Source organism: Mobula hypostoma, chromosome 3 (genome assembly GCF_963921235.1).
Source record: "Mobula hypostoma chromosome 3, sMobHyp1.1, whole genome shotgun sequence".
In the NCBI taxonomy this organism is placed as follows: domain Eukaryota; kingdom Metazoa; phylum Chordata; class Chondrichthyes; order Myliobatiformes; family Myliobatidae; genus Mobula; species Mobula hypostoma.
Genome location: NC_086099.1, coordinates 86,912,940 through 86,932,899, shown reverse-complemented (window position 1 = coordinate 86,932,899; position 19,960 = coordinate 86,912,940). Strand labels below are relative to the sequence as shown.

The 19,960-nt window shown below is 44.8% G+C and overlaps 2 protein-coding genes across 4 annotated transcripts in view; one reads left to right on the top strand and one right to left on the bottom strand.

The window, feature by feature from the left end:
* Window positions 1-1,993, bottom strand: part of LOC134343457 (protein FAM184B-like) — a 223,521-nt gene extending 221,528 nt beyond the window's left edge. For all 3 annotated transcript variants that reach the window (XR_010017230.1, XM_063042166.1, XM_063042167.1), the window contains exon 1: window positions 1,690-1,993. Coding sequence is in view for 2 of the 3 variants with exons in the window: in XM_063042166.1 (XP_062898236.1) it covers window positions 1,690-1,824 (135 nt within the window). In the remaining variant the exon portion in view is untranslated. The remainder of the gene's footprint in view (window positions 1-1,689) is intronic.
* Window positions 1,994-3,120: 1,127 nt separating this feature from the next.
* Window positions 3,121-19,960, top strand: part of ncapg (non-SMC condensin I complex, subunit G) — an 87,469-nt gene continuing 70,629 nt past the window's right edge. The window contains exon 1 of the mRNA XM_063042165.1: window positions 3,121-3,212. The gene's annotated coding sequence lies outside the window, so the exon portion shown is untranslated. The remainder of the gene's footprint in view (window positions 3,213-19,960) is intronic.

The window sequence follows — 19,960 nt, the reverse complement described above, 5'->3', positions numbered from 1 at the left end:
ACATACGTCAGTGATAATAGACCTCATTCTGATTCTGAAAATTTAGCTCAATGCATTGTGTAATGATTTGAACTGTATAAGTGGAATGCAAGACAAGCTTTTCACCGTATCTTGGTACATGTGACAATAATAAACCAATACTAACACCAGTGCTGACTCATGATCATGCAGATTTTGGGGAAGGTGACGACTGGCATTGTCTGGTGTATATGGACAAGTGTTAATGCCATTCATCTTTCCTATATTTAAAAACATTCAAATCTATATTAAGATATTTATCTTTAAAATTAACAGGAAATCACCATTACCATATCAAGACACAGATCTAAGTAGAATATTCAGCTAGAATGTTTCTAAAAAGTTTTTGTCATCAGGATTTGGAGAAGTAGAAATAGTAGTTGTATAATTCCAAATTTACTGTCTCTGCCAACTAAAGTGATCTCCATGTTGCTCCCTTCAGCCTGTGTTCACCTAGCAACAATCTATTTTAATTTGGAGTATCGTGTCAACATACAGTGCTAAAAATTAAGCAAGTCCTAAGGACTGCAATTTAAAAAACAGGTGTATAGAATTAGTTACATGGGTAAACATTACCACCTGCTGCAGTTTAAAATATTCTACCTCTGAAATGCGTTATTGCAACTAAAAATAATTTGCCACAGCCTTGAGTATGTTATTAATTTGTTTTATAAAAGTGTTTCTTAAATCTAGTTCAAAGCTTGCAGTAAATACTCAATAACCATCTCAGCTACCTTCCTACCAGTGTTACTGAAAGCAGAAATTATTTTCCGAAGCATATTGAATGCAAAATGAAATACACTCAATACATAAATAGGAAAACCACAAACTGGAAAGTGATATTAACTTCATATATTAAGAATATCTTTCTATATTAAGTTCAGTTGTAGTGTTTTTAATGAGATAAAATTAACCAGATTTTTCCCACAGATAAATAGCATTCATGTATCTAGGTATGACGTACTGAGGTCGAGAAGTAAAAGGAATTTACCAAAATAATCAAATAAAAATCCCTGCATGGGCTCCATCCCTGCTTATCATTTTCTTCAGAAATGTTGACTGTAACAATCACGGCAACAACAAAAAAAATCTATTTTCTCCATTATATGCTTGCATTAGGAGCTTCAAAGATTAGTATTTTAGGGTCATGCTTATAATTTCTGGAAAGAGATATTATTTTCGAGAAAACTTGAAAGGAGGAAATGTTCCTCACAAACCTGGTCATACACGTTTCATGAACGAAAGCACCTGAGGGGTTTCATTTGCATTCGTTATGATGATCACCAAGTTTCTGTTGTTTGATCTGAGGGTTTTGTTTACTTAACTCCCAATAATAACAACAATCAGCTAACTTTCATTGCGCTAACGTGGTATCGAAGGCAGGAAGGTCTATTGGGAAACAGACATTAGTCATCTAAAACTTTGCAGGGGAATTTAATAAATTAACCTGTTTGCCCGATGAATGGAAACCTCATATCAAACTTCGACATTTGTTGAATATTATATATTTATGATATTGTTTTAAAACCAGAGTTTTGGTGTTAACTCAACATTAGAAGTGCAAACAACGTAACAGCAATTAAAATTGGACTTGTTCCAATCTGCAGGTCGCGCTTGCACCTCTCTAATTTTGAAATGCCTCTATGCAGCGTTTGCAACCACGGTTCTTACCTTCGTTAACTGGGCGATCTTCTTACTCATTTTCAAATGCATATCGTGGTCGTAGTGCAGCACTGGATGCGCGAGAGTTGTTTTCGAGCCGTTGGATTTGGCAGCATGATCTGCCCAGCTCACTCCCGTCGCCATGGTTCCCAGGCTGGCAGAGCCCCGGGGAAAGCGCAGCTCCTCGTGCCCAAGGCAGGCTGCAGGCGAACGCTGTCTAGACTGCTCTCGCTGATAGTCAAGCCCCTCATGGAAGGAGCGGAGCTGCAAGGGAAGAGCGGTGCATGCAACGCCGGAACTGTTCAGTCAAATGATAGTTCAGTGCCAACCGTCGGGCTGGGCTGAGGAGGCATCAGTGGGTGGGCGCTCTGTCTGTAAACACGGGGCAAAGTTTTCAAGAAACATCTGTTCCTTAACGTGATGTAATGCACACAGAACGTGTAGGACTCCGTGGGGAGGGGGTTAAACAGAGATGCATTATCTGAACAATTGATTTCCCAAATGTTTTAAGTAGCTAAGTTAAAGGCAGTTCACGCATTTAACTCTTTAATAAACGTCCAGATTTGGGAGAAATACTACCAATCCAGAAGCAGGATTCAGCAGAGGTGCATACTTGGGTGATACGTCTAATCGGGGGAAGTGGTCTTCCAAAGAAGAGTATTTGAAAAGTCTACAAGCCATGCCGCTTACCATAAGCGCTACAGACTCCAAAGTCAGAGAAGCAAAGTTATTACCGAACTCTGGTGACCTCTAAAATCATAGAAGGTTTAACATTTTGAAATAAAAATAGCCGGTGATGACCTGCTTTCTCATTCCCTCAGAAATCTGGGTTATGGAAAATTGGTAGTGCGGCAGCTTTCATGCTTTTGAGCTGATAACTTTTCTGTGACAGAATCAAGGTTTATTTGAAGAAGTTCAAATGTAATGAGAAATATGTTCTAAATCATCTAACTGTTCTTTCATACTGTTCTTCCTACTTCTCCACGTTGCACTCCCAGTTTCCTTGTGCTTCCCTGGTACAAGGGGAAAACATATCACGTACATAAACGTTGCTAATTTGATTGACAGGTTTATATCATGGGAAAAGCGAAATTGGTTGCATTTTCACACATCGTTGTCGTTAGGTCGCATCTGGAATTTCCAGTTGGCGGGCGATTTCCCTCCACGCCACTCTGACATATTGGGAAATCATATACTTGGCAGGTTACAGCAGTGGTTTGCCTTTGCCTTCTGCTGGGCGAGTTTAAAGAGATCACCACTTCTTGAGGGGGATGACCAGGACGTCTACGTGTCTTGTCGTGCTCTTAACGCTCCACTAACGCCTGCTGGCCTGCCTTCTTGACCGTTGGACCACTTACCGGTCTCCTCCGCTCAATCTGCCAGGGCCAGACTTCACACGCTGGGCCAGGCAGATCCCCCACCTCAACGAGGGTCAAAGACCCGTCGGCTACCCTCAGCTGGTTTGGCCCGTCTGCCGGGACGGCTTACCGGAGTGTGGCCGCTGCGCGTGCTACAGCTGCTTGGAGCCACAGGTGAGAGCTGAGCGCCAGGTGGGGACCAAAGGTGGGCGAGCTGCCCTGAAAAGGGCACGGCAGCCCCCCCCCCCACCAGAGGTGCTACCCCTCAGCAGACACCCCATACATTCATACATCTACACATACAGAACAAAAAAACGCAAAGCAAATGCATGAAGTGTTTTTGTATTTCTCTCTGATGTACTGTAAAATAATCTGATTCAGATTAGCAAAAGGACATTTATTCAACAAATAGAAGGCTTCAGGTGAGGGACAGTGACATGTTGCAACGGAGAGTAGTTGGTTACATACTACAATTCTTGAAGGAATATGCATTGGAAATAGCCAAAGCCACATTGTAACATAATGCATAGTACTTTTTTGTGAAAGTTCAAAGTAAATTTATTATCAAAGCGCATATATGTCACCCTGAGACTAATTTTCTTATGGGCAATCATAGTAAATAGAAAGAAGCACAATAGAATAAATTAGTTGGACAAACAACCAATGTGCAAAAGACAATAAACCGTGCAAATACAAAATTGAATTGAATTGACTTTTATTACTTACGTCCTTCAAATACGTGGGGAGTAAAAATTTTTACGTAATGTCTCCATTCAAATGTGCAATGTGCAATTATAGTAATTTATAACAGTTATTATGAACAACAGGATAGTCAATATAACATACAGTTGTGCCAGCATGAATTAATCTGTCTGATGGCCTGGTGGAAGAAGCTGTCCCGGAGCCTGTTGGTCCTGGTTTTTATGCTGTGGTACTGTTTCCTGGATGGTGGCAGCTGGAACAGTTTGTGGTTGGGGTGACTCAGGTCCCCAATGATCCTTCGGGCCCGTTTTACATACCTGTCTTTGCAAATGTCTGGATTAGTGGGAAATTCACATCAATAGATGCGCTGGGCTGTCCGCACCACTCTTTGCAGAGTCCTGCAATTGAGGGAAGTACAGTTCCCATACAGGCAGTGATGCAGTCGTCAGGATGCTCTCAATTGTGCCCCTGTAAAAAGTTCTTAGAATTTGGGGGGCCATACCAAACTTCTTCAACCATCTGAGGTGAATGAGGTGCTATTGTGGTTTTTTCACCAGACAGACAGTGTGTACAGACAATGAGAGATCCGCTGTGATGTTTATGTCGAGGAATTTAAAGCTGTTCGCCCTGTCAACCCCAGATCCATTGATGTCTATAGGGGTTAGCCTGTCTCCATTCCTCTTGTAGTCCACAACCAGCTCCTTTGTTTTTGCGACATTGGGGAGAGATTTTTTCTTGACGCCACTGTGTCAGGGTGATGACTTCCTCTCTGTAGGTTGCCTCACTATTATTTGAGATTAGGCCAATCAGTGTCGTGTTGTCAGCAAATTTAATTAGCAGATTGGAACTGTGGGTGGTGACACAGTCATGGGTATACAGAGAGTAAAGGAGGGGGCTTAGTACACAGCCCTGAGGGGCACCTGTGTTGAGGGTCAGAGAGGAGAGGTGAAGGAGCCCACTCTACCACCTGCTGGTGATCTGACAGGAACTCTGGGATCCAGCTGCACAAGGCAGGGTGAAGGCCCAGATCTCTGAGCTTCTTGTCGAGCCTGGAGGGAATTATGGTGTTGAATGCTGAACTAGCCCATGAACAGCATTCTCACATAAGCATTCCTGTTCTCCAGATGTGTAAGGACGGTGTGTAGAGCTGTGGCTATTGTGTCATCTGTCGATCAGTTGTGTCGGTATTGAGAACGTGAGCTGTAGAGTCCGAAAGAGTGAGTCAGTAGGTTGTGGAATCAATTCAGCATGGGGAGAGTGAAGTTTTAAGAGCCTGATGAATTTCAAAATCCTCTGGTTCAAGAGCCTGATGGCTGAAGGGTAAAAACTTTTCTCAAACATGGTGGTGTGGGACTTAAGGATCCTGTACCTCCTTCCTGATTGTGCAAGAGAGAAGAGAGAATGTCCTGGGATGTGGGGTTCCTTGAAAGTGGAAGCTGCTTTCCTGCTGCAGCGCTGCACGTAAATGTGCTCGATAATGGGCAGGGCTTTACCTGCAATGGACTGGGCTGTATCCATTATATTTTTGTAGTTTTGTTTCTGTTCAAAGGTATTGGTGTCCCCATACTAAGCCATGATGCAACTAGTCATTATACTCTCCACCACACATCTATAGAAGTTTGGCAAGTTTGAATCTGAGCAAACTTCTAAAAAAGTAGAGGCTCTGCCATTCCATTCCCTGCCCCGCCAAACACCTACGTCAGGATGCTGTTCATTGACTATAGCTCAGCATTTAATACCATCATTCCCGCAATCCCGATTGAGAAGTTGCAGAACCTGGGCCTCTGTACCTCCCTCTGTAATTGGATCCTCAACTTCTAAATGGAAGACCACAGTCTGTGTGGATTGGTGATAACATATCCTCTTCGCTGATATCAACACTGGTGTACCTCAGGGGTGTGTGCTTAGCCCACTGCCCTACTCTCTGTATACACATGACTGTGTGGCTAGGCATAGATCAAATACCATCTACAAAATTTCTGACAGTACAACCATTGTTGGTAGAATCTCAGGTGATGACAAGAGGGTGTACAGGAGTGAGGTATGTCAACTAGTGAAGTGGTGCCGCAGCAACAACCTGGCACTCAACGTCAGTAAGATGAAAGAGCTGATTGTGGACTTCAGGAAGGGTAAGATGATGAACACATACCAATCCTCATAGAGGGATCAGAAGTGGAGAGAGTGAGCAGCTTCATGTTCCTGGGTGTCAAGATCTCTGAGGATCTAACCTGGTCCCAACATATTGATGTAGTCATAAAGAAGGCAAGGCAGTGGCTATACTTTATCAGGAGTTTGAAGAGATTTGGCATGTCAACAAATATGCTCAAAAACCTCTATAGTTGTACCATGGACAGCATTCTGACAGGCTGCATCACTCTCTGGTATGGAGGGGCTACTGCACAGGACTGAAAGAAGCTGCAGGAGGTTGTAAATCTAGTCAGCTCCATCTTGAGCACTAGCCTACAAAGTACCCAGGATATCTTTAGGGAGCGGTATCTCAGAAAGGCAGCATCGATTATTAAAGACCTCCAGCACCCAGGGCATGCCCTTTTCTCACTCTTACCATCAAGTAGGAGATACAGAAGCCTGAGGGCACACACTCAGTGATTCCTCTCTGCCATCCAATTCCTAAATGGACTGAAGTTTTGGACACTACCTCACTCTTTTAATATACAGTATTTCTGTTTTTGCACATTTTTAAATAATCTATTCAATATACATAATTGATTTACTTGTTTATTTATTATTACATTTTTTTCTCTCTGCTAAATTATGTATTGCATTGAACTGCTGCTGTTAAGTTAACAAATTTCATGTCACATGAGGATGATAATAAATCTGATTCTGATTCTGATTCTGCTTTCTTTGTAACATTTACCTGTTGGACCCTGGATCTCTGAAGTGATAATGCCAAGGAATTTTAAGTTGCTGATCTCAGTTTTGTTATTCTTTTTGTCATTTCATAGACCAAACTGTTGTTTCTTACAGAACTTTTTGTTTCAGCTATTAATTAACATCAATTGATGAATGTGAAGATGTATTTGCCACAAATTTTTACAATCTCATTTTTGTTCTGGTATGTTATTTAATAGTTAGATTTGTTCCAAAGGCTATTAACCTATAAATTTAGTTATAAAGGTAAAGAATTTGTGCGTTCCACAACTGCAAAGAGCTGACCATAACATTCTAGTGGAACGTTTGATGTGGATTTAAAGACAAATCAAGCTGAGTTGAGTTTATTGTTATGTATACAAGTACAATGAGGTGTTTGCAGTGGTACCACAGGCATTTTGGCTCAGAGTGCACAGAAAACATACGTTTCCAAGTGGAAAAAACTACACAAAAAGGCATTAGTGTAAAAAAAAATCCATAACCAGAATTCAAAAGAGTACAATCAAACTATCCATGGTAGTGCTAGAGATGGTCCCTAATGTACCATTGCAGAGGTAGAATTAGGTTGTGCAAGTGGATCCCAGAGCTTAATGGTTATAGGAAGGTGGCTGTTCCTAAATTGGTGATGTGAGACTAGAGGCTTTTGTGCTTCCTACCTGATGGTAGCAGTGAGAAGAGGGCATGGCCTGGTTGGTGAGGATTCTTGATCGCAACACCTCCTATATTGTAATTGAATTTGATTTATTATTGTCACAGTGAAGAGTTTGTTTTGCACACTGTTCATAAAGATTATTTATTACACAGTGCATTGAGGTAGAAGAAGATAAAATAACAGAATGCAGAATAAAGTGTTACAGTTACGGAGAAAATGCAGTGCAGGCAGACAACAAGCTGAACAACAGTAGTAAGGTGGATACTGAGGTCTTGTCGTACTAAGGAACCATTCCACAACTCTTTGCAGTTTCATGTGGTCACAGGCAGAGCAGTTGCCACACCAGGCCATGATGTATATCCATCTTGTATTCTGTACTTGCTGTCAATGATGGGGAGGGATATACCCATGACGGACCATGCTGTGTCCCCCACTCTCTGCAGTCTCTTGCGTTCCTGTGCATTGGAATGGCTGATCCAGGCCATGATGCAACCAGTCAGGATACTTTTCCCTTTTCCAATGTTAATTACATTCTTGCCATCAGCAGCAGGGGAGGTATGGCTGTGAAACTATTGAGTTACTGCACCTGTACCATAACTTTATAAACCTCTGTCAGGTCTCCCCTTAGCCTCCAGTGGTCCAGAGAAATAATCCAAATCCATAATCCTGAATTCTGTACCATTGATCCTGAAACATATATTTGATTTGCATCAAGCTAGGTAACAAAATAACAAAGTAAGATAAAATATTTATGTTACATTTATGTATATTTAAGGCAGAAGTTTATAAATTATTGATTGTTCAGGGCTTGGAGGGATACTGGGAGAATCCAGAAGATTGCGGCAGAGAGGAAAATTGGATTAGCCATGATGAAGTGGCAGTGCCAACTCGATGGGCCAAATTCTGCTCCTATATCTTATGGTCTAAAATATAGTCTTATGGTCTAACGATGAGGAAAGGGCATGCCCTGGATGCTGACTTTCTGAGACACTGCTCAGAATGATGGTGTTAAACGCTGAGCTATAGTTGATGAACAGCATTTTAACATTGGTGCTTGTATTGTCCAGGTGGTCTAAGGCTATGTGAAGAGCCACTGAGATTGCATAATCCGTTGACCTATTGTGGGGATAGGCAAATTGCGATGGGTCCAGGTCCTTGCTAAGGCCACCTCCAACCATGTTCAGAATTGTCTCTTTACCCTTGAAATAGCCCTCCGCAAATCATAGCTGGTTTTCTGGTACAGGCCTGGGTCGCCAGACTTGAAAGCCATAGATCTAGCCTTCAGCAGACGACATACCGCCTGGTTCATCCATGCTTTTGGTTTGCGAATGTGCAGTAAGTCAATATAGGTACACACTCATCACACAGGTTTTAATGATGTCGGTAACAACTGCAGCATACTCATCCAGGTTCGAAGATGAATTCCTGAATACAGTCCAGTCCACCGATTCAAAGCAGTCCTGTAGATGCTCGTGTGCTTTCCTGGTCCATACCTTCTTGGTCCTCACTAAATAAGAGAAGGCTGCAACTTTATAATATGTGAAAGAGTGGGAAATCTTTGTCAGTACTTTCTGAATTTCTGCATTTGGTTACATTTTGGTATACACAGAAGTCACAGTCAAACTTGAATTATTTTTTCTGGTGCACTGGATGCCGAGGGGAGACTGACAGAGGTCGATAAAATTATGAGAGGCATAGTCAGAGACTTCCCCCCCCCCCCCCCAAGGTAGAAATGCTATAGCTTCAAGGTGAGATGGAGAACAATTTAAAAGAGATGTGCAAGGTATGATTTTTTTTCACACAGAATGATAGGTGCTTGGAATGTGCTGCTAGTGGCATTGATGGAAGTTGGGGGAAGTTAGGGAAAGAGAACAAATTCAAAGGAGTATAAAAGCTATGAAGTAAGGGCAGTTAGAGAGAGGAGAGACAATGCAAAAGTCTGGAAAAGGAAAACTACTGAAAATGCCCAGCAGTTTAGTCTTTGCTGGTGCAGACAGAAAAACTGAAGCAATGTCACAGATGGGTCACCTGTAAAATAAGTAGTCAATTCTAAGACAAGCCGAGAAAACAAGTTAACTGAAGTTGAATTCAGTACTTAATAAGAAGATTGTAGCATGCCCAAACAGATGATAAAATCGGAATAACAGACAGAACTCGGAAGGCACAGAATTGTAGAATAAAAGTGACAGCTAACTGGAAGCTGAGGAATACCCTTGCCAATTGAAAGCAGGTATGTACTTTGCAAAGTGGTTTCCCAGTTTATAGGAAGTGAAATAAATTTTGGGTGAGCCCAGGAGATTAACATGGAATATTATGAGCTTATTTTTAAAAATGAGAAAACCTTGGAACTTTTGTTTTCTAGACACATGCACTTAATATCTCAGAGCCAGAAAGTGTGTTATGGCAATTATGAAGCTCAGTACTTCATTAAAATCTTAGTCACAACTTATTCAACAAAAGTAACATTTTCTCACCTTTTTTATAGTAAGAATTGACATTCTGATTAATTCATGGATTTCTTCAATTACTCAAGAGAAGGTTGCAAGGTGCTGTAGTGAGTCAGCATTTTGATTTTGTACTCAACTTCACTTGTGCCTACATCAGAATTTCTGTCAGATTTTGTTTATTGTTAATCTCACAGTTATTCTCATTACACATTCTGGACTGTTGGTTCCTGCACTGATCAGAAATGTTGTGACAAATCTGTATAGTGAAACATAACACAATTTCACCAGTGTTGCCCTCCATTTTGATTTTCTACCTTGTCTGTCTGCATTATGGATTGATTCTTTAATTGATTTTCTCTTTCTTTCCATTCTGAATTGCTGCCTAAATCTTTCCTGCAATTTACACCAGCCACCTAGACCGACCAACAGATTCAGAAGTTTGATTTATAAAAGACAAGTAGATTCATAAGGAAATTAACAATCAAATTAATTTTTCTCAAAAATTGATGTGACCATTTAAAAAATTGCTTTCACAAGTTATTATGACATGTGTGTGTAAATTTAGTAAAGACATTGTCCTATTTTGTGGTGGCTATTTTCATTTTTAACCTGTATTGTGTGGAATATTGTTATAGATGGTTCTTGTTGCTATGTGGGGTAAGGGAAGTGGAGAAAACATTATTTTGCCTCGTCAGTTTCAGTTAGTTCAGAGGTCAATAATGATTCATCAGAGTTCCCATTAACCACAGAATACTGGACCCTGGTGTCTTCGGGGCAAATCTGAACGAAGCAGTGCAATCTATGGTACATTTTTTCAAAATTCCGGATGTATTTCATGTAGAAAACTATTTCAAACAAATTACTTTTTCATTTTTTGTCAGGCCTGCACATGCAGGCTCCTCCCAGTCTCTACCCAGCTGACAGGAGTCAACTGCCTTTTATTTCCAACTCATCACCTGCAGCCTGTTTAAACCCAGCTCTCATCTACAATCCTTATTCCCTCGTACAAACTAGCCAGCCTCAGCCAGTTGCTCCTTGGCTTCAGTTACCTTTTTGTGTTAAGTATCTGTTCTGTTTTGTTTTGTGGCCCCACAAGGCTTGTTATTTTGCAGCTTATTATTAAGGTTATCACTCACCACTAAATTGTCTCTGCTGCTCTGCATTTGAGTCAAGCTTCCTCTACACTTCCTGACATTTTTTCTTATCATCTTTCAATTCAAAAAGTGTCTCTAATCAACCCAAATTTGACCATAAAATATTGCATTTTTGATGTAAGTATTGTAAATGAGCAATCCCAATCAAAGGCCATGATTTTACATTCCTGACCACTAATACCATTTCTGTTCATCCTGGTCAGCTGCCTATGTGAAAATGATCTGACCATTTCCCAATCCAGTTGATGCCATTACCAGAACTCCAGTAGAGTGGTTATTTTAAACAGTTCAAGCAGCTGCTTATTTTGCGATTATCTGACCATTAAGTAGTCGTGTTAGTCCAAAGATGTGAGATTAATACATTAACTGCTTACTGAGAAGCAATTTACCCATTCAATAAACTATTATGAGCTGTAAGCGTTTGTGAAAGATTATTTCAATTTAAATGGGGAGATTATTGGAAAAGTGACAACTTGTCTCACTATTTGTTCTACATAGGGGTCACCTTCAATCACCCAATCAGTCTAAATGAGCCTTTATACAGTTGGAGGGCTTTAATTTAATTAGTATTTACAGGCCAATAACTTATTGTCCTGACACATGACCTTGTCATCATTGTTGGAATAACTTGTTTTGTAAATGCATCTCTGTGATACTTGATTATATCAGGACGTCTGTTGGGTGTTCTACCATTATGGATTGACAGCACATTGCATTTATGTTTACTTAAGTAAATTATCTAATTAATTAACTTGTCAATAATCTTGTCATCCTGGTAAAATACTTTCCTAAAAAATTGTTGACCTTGCAAAAGTTAAGCTGTTGATGCCTTCAGTTTTATAAAAAGCAATAGATTTTATTAGAAAAATTTAACATAAATGATTTTAGAGGGAAAAACAATGTATTGTAGTGATGTGCTACACACAGCGCTAGAATAACCACACGGAGTCGGTGAGTTAGAGTTGCGATGAAAGAGATTTATTCAAACTTCGTGGCCCGCTTTAAAGCCTTCCCGTTCCCGCCCTCCCTGGGCGGGACTACTGTGGGAAATGCATATTCCCAGACCCTTTCTGCGCGCGGGATTTTCCCCCTGCTGGTGAAGATGGCCTGGCGCCCTTTTTGCTGCCGGCCCTCTGCCTGCGCGCGCTGTTTCGTGAGCCGGTTCGTGGGTGCCAGAAAGTGGGTTGCCACATAACCCCCCCCCCAGAACCGGCGATACCTCCCCCAATGTCCACAGTCTGGATCGGCCTCTGTTTGGGAGGTCTGCCCCTGCGCCGCGGTGCCTGAGCCTGGACCGGTTGCGCCAAGTCCACATGGGCCGGTTTGAGTCGGTCCACCGTGAAAACCTCCTCTCTCCCCCCAATGTCCAGCACGAACGTGGACCCGTTGTTCCTGATCACCTTAAACGGTCCCTCGTAGGGCCGCTGTAGCGGTGCCCGGTGTCCGCCCCGTCGTACAAAAAGAAACTTACAGTTCTGCAGGTCTTTGGGTACGCAGGTCGGGCTCTGTCCGTGCTGTGAAGTGGGTATGGGGGCCAGGTTACCGAGCCTCTCCCGTAGTCTGTCCAGGACTGCTGTGGGTTCTTCCTCTTGCCCCCTTGGGGCTGGTATGAACTCTCCTGGGACGACCAGGGACGCGCCGTACACCAACTCGGCCGACGAGGTGTGTAGATCCTCTTTGGGCGCCGTGCGGATTCCGAGCAGGACCCAGGGAAGTTCGTCCACCCAATTAGGCCCCTCCAGGCGGGCCATGAGAGCCGATTTCAGGTGATAGTGGAAGCGCTCCCCTAGTCCGTTCGACTGTGGGTGGTAGGCAGTTGTGTGGTGTAGCTGTGTTCCTAAAAGTCTGGCCATAGCCGACCACAGGCTGGAGGTGAACTGGGCGCCCCTGTCGGAGGTAATGTGGGCCGGTACCCCAAAGCGTGCTACCCAGGTTGCGATCAGTGCTCGGGCGCAGGATTCGGAGGTGGTGTCGCTGAGCGGGACTGCCTCTGGCCATCTGGTGAACCGGTCTATCATAGTTAGGAGGTACCGCGCTCCTCGTGACACTGGCAGGGGCCCCACGATATCCACATAGATGTGGTCGAACCTCCGGCGGGTGGGTTCGAACTGCTGCGGTGGAGCCTTGGTGTGCCGCTGCACCTTGGCCGTTTGGCACTGCATACACGTTATGGCCCATTCACTGACCTGTTTACGAAGTCCATGCCACACGAACCCGTTGGAGACCAGCCGGACAGTTGTCCTGATGGAGGGGTGCGCTAAGTTGTGAATGGATTCGAACACCCGCCGGCCAGGCTGCTGGGACAACGGGGCGGGGTTGGCCGGTAGCTACGTCACACAGTAGGGTCCTCTCAACTGGGCCTACGGGGAGGTCTTGGAGCTGCAAACCGGAGACTGCAGTCCTGTAACTGGGGATCTCAGCGTCTGCCTGCTGTGCCTTTGCCAGCGCTGCATAGTCCACCCCCTGGGACAGGGCCTGTATGGTAGGTCTGGAAAGTGCGTCTGCCACGACATTGTTCTTTCCAGAGACATGCTGGATGTCCATCGTGTACTCGGAGATGTAGGACAGATGTCACTGCTGGCGGGACGACCAGGGGTCGGACACCTTAGTGAACGCAAAGGTAAGCGGTTTGTGGTCTGTGAACGCGGTGAAGGGCCTGTCTTCTAAGAAGTACCTGAAATGCCGGATTGCCAGGTATAGTGCCAATAGCTCCCGGTCGAAAGCACTGTATTTGAGTTCGGGTGGTCGTAGGTGTTTGCTGAAGAACACCAGGGGTTGCCAGCGACCCTCGATGAGTTGTTCCAGCACTCCACCGACTGCTGTGTTGGATGTGTCCACCGTGAGGGCAGTAGGAACGTCCGTTCTGGGATGCACTAGCATCGCGGCGTTTGCCAAGGCTTCTTTGGTTTTAACGAAAGCGGTTGCGGCCTCTTCGTCCCAGGTAATGTTCTTGCCCTTACCCGACATTAGAGTGAACAAGGGGCGCATGGTTCGGGCTGCTGAGGGGAGGAAACGGTGGTAGAAATTCACCATACCCACGAATTCCTGCAAACCTTTGATTGTGTTGGGTCGGGGGAAGTGACGGACCGCGTCTACCTTGGCGGGCAGCGGGGTTGCCCCGTCTTTAGTAATCCTGTGGCCCAGGAAGTCAACGGTGTCGAGTCTGAACTGGCATTTGGCCGGGTTTATTGTTAAGGCCGAATTCGCTCAGGCGGGAGTAGAGCTGGCAGAGGTGGGACAGATGCTCCTGCCGACTACTGCTGGCTATGAGGATGTCGTCCAAATAGATGAATGCAAAGTCCAGGTCGCGTCCCACCGCGTCCATTAGCCGCTGGAAAGTCTGTGTGGCATTCTTTAGACCACACGGCCTTCGGAGGAATTCGAAAAGTCCGAACAGGGTGATAAGTGCTGTTTTGGGGATGTCGTCCGGATGTACAGGGATTTGATGGTATCCCCGGACGAGGTCTACCTTGGAAAAGATCCTTGCGCCGTGTAGGTTTGCTGCGAAGTCTTGAATGTGCGGCACAGGGTAGCGGTCTGGCGTTGTAGCCTCGTTCAGTCTGCGGTAGTCACCGCATGGTCTCCAGCCCCCCGTTGCCTTGGGCACCATGTGAAGGGGGGAGGCCCATGGGCTGTCGGACCGTCGTATGATCCCTAATTCCTCCATCTTCTTGAACTCCTCCTTCGCCAGTCGGAGCTTGTCCGGGGGAAGCCTTCGAGCACGGGCGTGGAGGGGTGGTCCCTGGGTCGGGATGTGGTGCTGTACTCCGTGTCTGGGCATGGCTGCCGTGAACTGCGGTGTCAGTACTGATGGGAAATCCGCCAGGACCCTGGTGAATTCATCGTCGGACAGCGTGATGGAGTCCAGGTGTGGGACTGGCAACTGTGCTTCACCCAGGGAGAACGTTTGAAAAGTCTTGGCGTGGACTTTCGCTTCCCTTGCAAGTCGACCAGCAGGCTGTGGGCTAGTAGAAAATCTGCCCCCAGCAGTGGTTGGGCCACGGCGGCCAGTGTGAAGTCCCACGTGAACCGGCTGGAGCTGAACTGTAGCCGCACCGTGCAGGTGCCGTAGGTTCGTATTGTGCTGCTATTAGCGGCCCTCAGGGTGGGTCCCGGTTCTCTGTTGCGGGTGTCGTAACTCATTGGAGGTAAGACGCCGATCTCCGCTCCGGTGTCGACCAAAAAGCGGTGTCCCGACTGCTTGTCCCAGACGTACAGGAGGCTGTCCTGATGGCCAGCCGCCGTAGCCATCAGCGGCGGCTGGCCCTGGCGTTTCCTGGAAATTTGCAGGGCGGTCTGCAGCGGCGGGCCTCTGTGCCCCACCGCTGGTGGTAGAAGCACCATTGTTCGTTGGGCTCCTCACTCCCGTCGCCGGGTTTCGTAGGCTCTGCTGCCGGGCCTGGTCTGGTCTGTCGTTGGGCACGCGGCTTGGTGATCTGTGCGACGGATGCCCCTCTCTCTTTCCTGGCATTCCACAGCACATCTGCTCGGGCCGCCACCTCCCGGGGGTTGCTGAAATCTGCGTTGGACAGCAGCAGGCATATGTCCTCGGGCAGTTGCTCTAGGAACGCCTGCTCAAACATGAGGCAGGGTTTGTGTCCTTCAGCCAGGGCCAGCATCCCGTTCATTAATGCTGACGGCGGCCTGTCTCCCAAACCATCCAGGTGCATTAAGCGGCGTGCTCGTTCGTGCTGTGAGAGTCCGAAAGTCCTTATGAGCAGGGCTTTGAATGCTGTGTACTTGCCGTCCTCCGGGGGCGACTGTATAAACTCCTCAACTTGTGCAGCAGTCTCCTGGTCGAGGGAGCTCAGCACGTAGTAGTAGCGAGTGGACTCCGAGGTTATCTGCCGAATGTGGAATTGTGCTTCTGCTTGTTCGAACCATAAATGGGGTCGCAGCGTCCAGAAGCTTGGCAGTTTTAACGAAACTGCGTGAACAGATGCAGCGTCGGTCATCTCTGGTCCAAATATCGTTTGGGCCGTCGGGGTCACCAATTGTAGCGATGTGCTACACACAGCGCTAGAATAACCACACGGAGTCGGTGAGTTAGAGTTGCGATGAAAGAGATTTATTCAAACTTTGCGGCCCGCTTTAAAGCCCTCCCGTTCCCGCCCTCCCTGGGCGGGACTACTGTGGGAAATGCATATTCCCAGACCCTTTCTGCGTGCGGGATTTTCCCCCTGCTGGTGAAGATGGCCTGGCGCCCTTTTTGCTGCCGGCCCTCTGCCTGCGCGCGCTGTTTCGTGAGCCGGTTCGTGGGTGCCAGAAAGTGGGTCGCCACAGTATTAACTTTTGAATTGCTCTTACATAAAAAGGATTATTTTAACTGCTTCAATTTTAAAAGGGTTACTTTAAAATTATTGAAATTTTAATTTGCTTAGCAATCCAACTGACCTTTTTTGGTTGAATACTTTTATTTGAAAGTTGTTGGAGAGGAAGACTGATCAGTGCCTGGGTCTAAACATATATAAAATATATATTGCATAGTTTTATGCAATTGACAATAGATTTAACCCAGAGTAGAGCAAAACTACTATGCCACTTAGGCTGCGGGAAAAAATTGACCTTTTATATCGGGACGCTTCCTATCATTTGAATTGTTGCTCCAGTGTTAAACTTGACACATAGGCAACCATAATGCTCGGTTTTAGCTTTCCAGTTTGATTGTCAAACCTACTTGTGTGCATACTCATTGAACTATTAACTACTAACTATCTCCAAAGGGATCCACCACTAAATATATTTTTACCTCTCCACTCCGCATTTGGCAAGGATTGCTCCATTTACGATTCTCTTGTCCATTCATGCCTCCCCACTAATCTTTCTCCCGGCACTTATCACCACAAATGGCCTAAGTGCTACACTTGCCCGTACACCTCCTCCCTCACCTCCATTCAGGGCCCTTAACCATCTTTCCAGGTGAGGCAATGCCTCATCTGTGAATCTGCTAGGTTTGTCTATTGTGTCCAGGGCTCCTGATGTGCCCTTCTCTACATTGGTGAGACCTGGCGACAACTGGGGGTCCGCTTCGTTGAGCACCTCCATCCCATCTGCCACAAGTGGGTCTTCCAGTGGCCAAACATTTTACTTCCCATTCCTATTTCGACGTGTCAATCCATGGTCTCATCTTGTGCCAAGACGAGGCTACCCTCAGGGTGGAGGAACAACACCTTATATTCCGTCTGGGTACCCTCCAACCTGATGTCTTGAACATCGATTTCTCCTTCCTGTAAATGAGTTCACCCCCACTTCCTCTATTCCCCACTTTGATTTTTTACCTCTTCTCACCTGCCTATTACTTCCCCGTGGATCCCCTCCTCTTTCCCTTCATCCTATGGTCCACTCTCCTCTCCTATCAGATTCTTTCTTCTCCAGCCCTTGACCTTTCCCACTCACCTAGCTTCACCTATCACTTTTCACCTAGCCTCTTTCCCCTATCCCCCACCATTTTATTCTGGCATCTTCCCCCTTCTCTCTCAGTTCTGAAGAGGCACGAAATGTCGACCGTTAATTCTTTTCCATAGATGTTGCCTGACCTGCTGAGTTCCTCCAGCATCTTGTGTGTGTTGATTTGGATTTCCAGCATCTGCAGAATTTCTCATGCCTGTGAGCTACTAACGAATGGTGTTCTTCAGGAAACCATTCTGTTTAAATGACAATCCCAACTTGGACTTTATTTTTTTGCTGGGCTGCAGCAATGTGATCTGTAGCCTCATTACTTTCATTTAAGGCTGTTCACACTCAAGATTGAAACTGCATCGCACCTTCAACTGCATTTGAAAAACTCAGAATATACAGCTCACACTTGGCAAGGTCACATGCTCTTATCCACAATTCTCTGCAAAGTATTGCAAAGACCACGGATAAACAAGAATACCCTTAATGAGAACTTTGATTTTCTACAACCTGAGATTCAGATAGCTGGATAGCTCATAGGATCAAGGTCATAGTTGATCTTAATTTCCTAAAATGAAGATCATTCCAAGCTATGCCACATCTCATAATTTCGTGCATGTATGAACTTCTGTCTGTACATGCGTATTTGAGTTCATGTGTACATTCAGTGGCCATTTTATTAGGTATACCTGTACACCTGTTCTTAATGTAAATAGCTAATCAGCCAATCATGTGGCAGCAACTCAATTCATAAAAGCATACAGACATGGTGAAGAGGTTCATTTGTTGTTCAGACCAAAGATCAGAATGGGGACGAAATGTAATCTAAGTGACTTTGACCATGGAATGATTGTTGGTGCCAGGCGGGTGGTTTGAGTAGCTTAGAAACTGATGATCTCCTGGGATTTTCACACACAACAGTCTCTAGAGTTAACAGAGCATGATATGAAAAACAAAAACATCGAGTGAGCGGCAGTTCTATGGGTGAAAATGCCTTGTTAATGAGAAAGGTATGAGGAGAATGGTCAGATTGGTTCAAGGTGACAGTAACTCAACTAACCACGTGTTACAACAGTGACGTGTAGAACAGCATCTGCATCTCAACGCACAGCACAGCGAACTTTGAAATGTATGGACTACAGCAGCAGAAAACCACAAACATACACTCAGGCTAGGTACAGGAGGTACCTGATAAACATGGACATAATGAACATTGCGTGTGTGTGTATTGGGGGGGGGGGGGTATTAGTGAAAGTTTGCAAAGAAAAAGTTGAATGAAGGAATGAGGATTATTGTGAGTGTGAGAGAGTGCACAGTAGCAAAGAGTAAGTGGAGTTAAATCCCAAATGAGGACTTACTTGAACTATTGTATGTCATTCTTGTTGCTACACTGCAGGAAAGGTATGATTAAGCTGGAGTTATAAGAAGAAATTGGATAGGCTGTTCCTGTTTACCTTGGAGCAAGAGCCTTGGGGAAGCATGACGGAAGTTGATTAAATTATGAGAGGCATAGACATGTTAGATTGCCGATTTGTTTCCATGATAGGGGTATCTAAAATTGGAGGGTGTGGGTTAGCGGTGAGACGGAGGTTTAAAGAGATCTGAGAGGTAAATCTTCCACACAGAGTAGCTGGTATGTGGAATGAGCTGCCAGAGCGGGTCATGGAGGCCGGAACAACGACAGCATTTAAGAGGCATCTGGACAGATATTTGAACAAACAGTGCAAGAGGGATATGGAACTAATGCAGGAAAATCGCATCGACCCGCTAAGCTCCTGTAGCATTTTGTGCGTGTTGCTCGGAATAATATACAGTATATAGTTACGATGGTTGGCATAGATCTGATAGGCGGAAGGCCCTGCTTCTATGCTGCACAACTCTGTGATTTTGCACATCTAAAGAGCAGCACTGGTCTTCGGGCCGAGCACTACTCCTGGAAACTCCTGACAGGAATACTTGACTGTAGTCCTGACCATGCCTCCTGAATGTTAGCAGTCAGTCAACTTTTCAGGATCGCTCTCTGAGAAGCACAGAGCTACTACCTCTCTTCTAAAACCAGTGCACCAATCATCTTGAAGAAGCAGTACTTTTCAGTTATTGCAGCAGTTGGGCTTGTATTGTGCATGTGGTCTTTGCAGAATTAGCTCCGATGTCTAAGTACAAGTAACTATACAATATTGAAAGACATTGATAGCTTTGTGCGGAGCATGATGGATATTACTTTGTGTGGAAGATCACGATTCCTACCTGAATATTTGCAAACAGCAACCGCTGAAACATTCTGTAGGCCAAGCAGCATCTGTGGGAGGAGAAACAGTTAATGTCTGGGTCTTTCCACAGATGTTACCTGACTTACTAACTTTACATTTTTGTCTTAGATTTCTAGCACTTGCAGGGTTTTTGATTTACATTAGTAAACAGTATTTGAATGCTTGGCAACACAGTTTTAGCCTGTCTCAAAATTAGGAAAGGAATTCATAGGACCAAGTCTTTCCAAATGAAGAGAATAAAATTGAAGACAGAATATTCATTTAAACACATGAATTAGAAGCAGGAGAAAGATACTCAACTCCCTGAGCCTGCTCTGCAATTAACTAAGATCAAGATGAGAAATCAACTATAGCCTCAATTGTCAGGTTTCAGTCATTTCCAAATAGCCAACTAACAATTATATTTAGA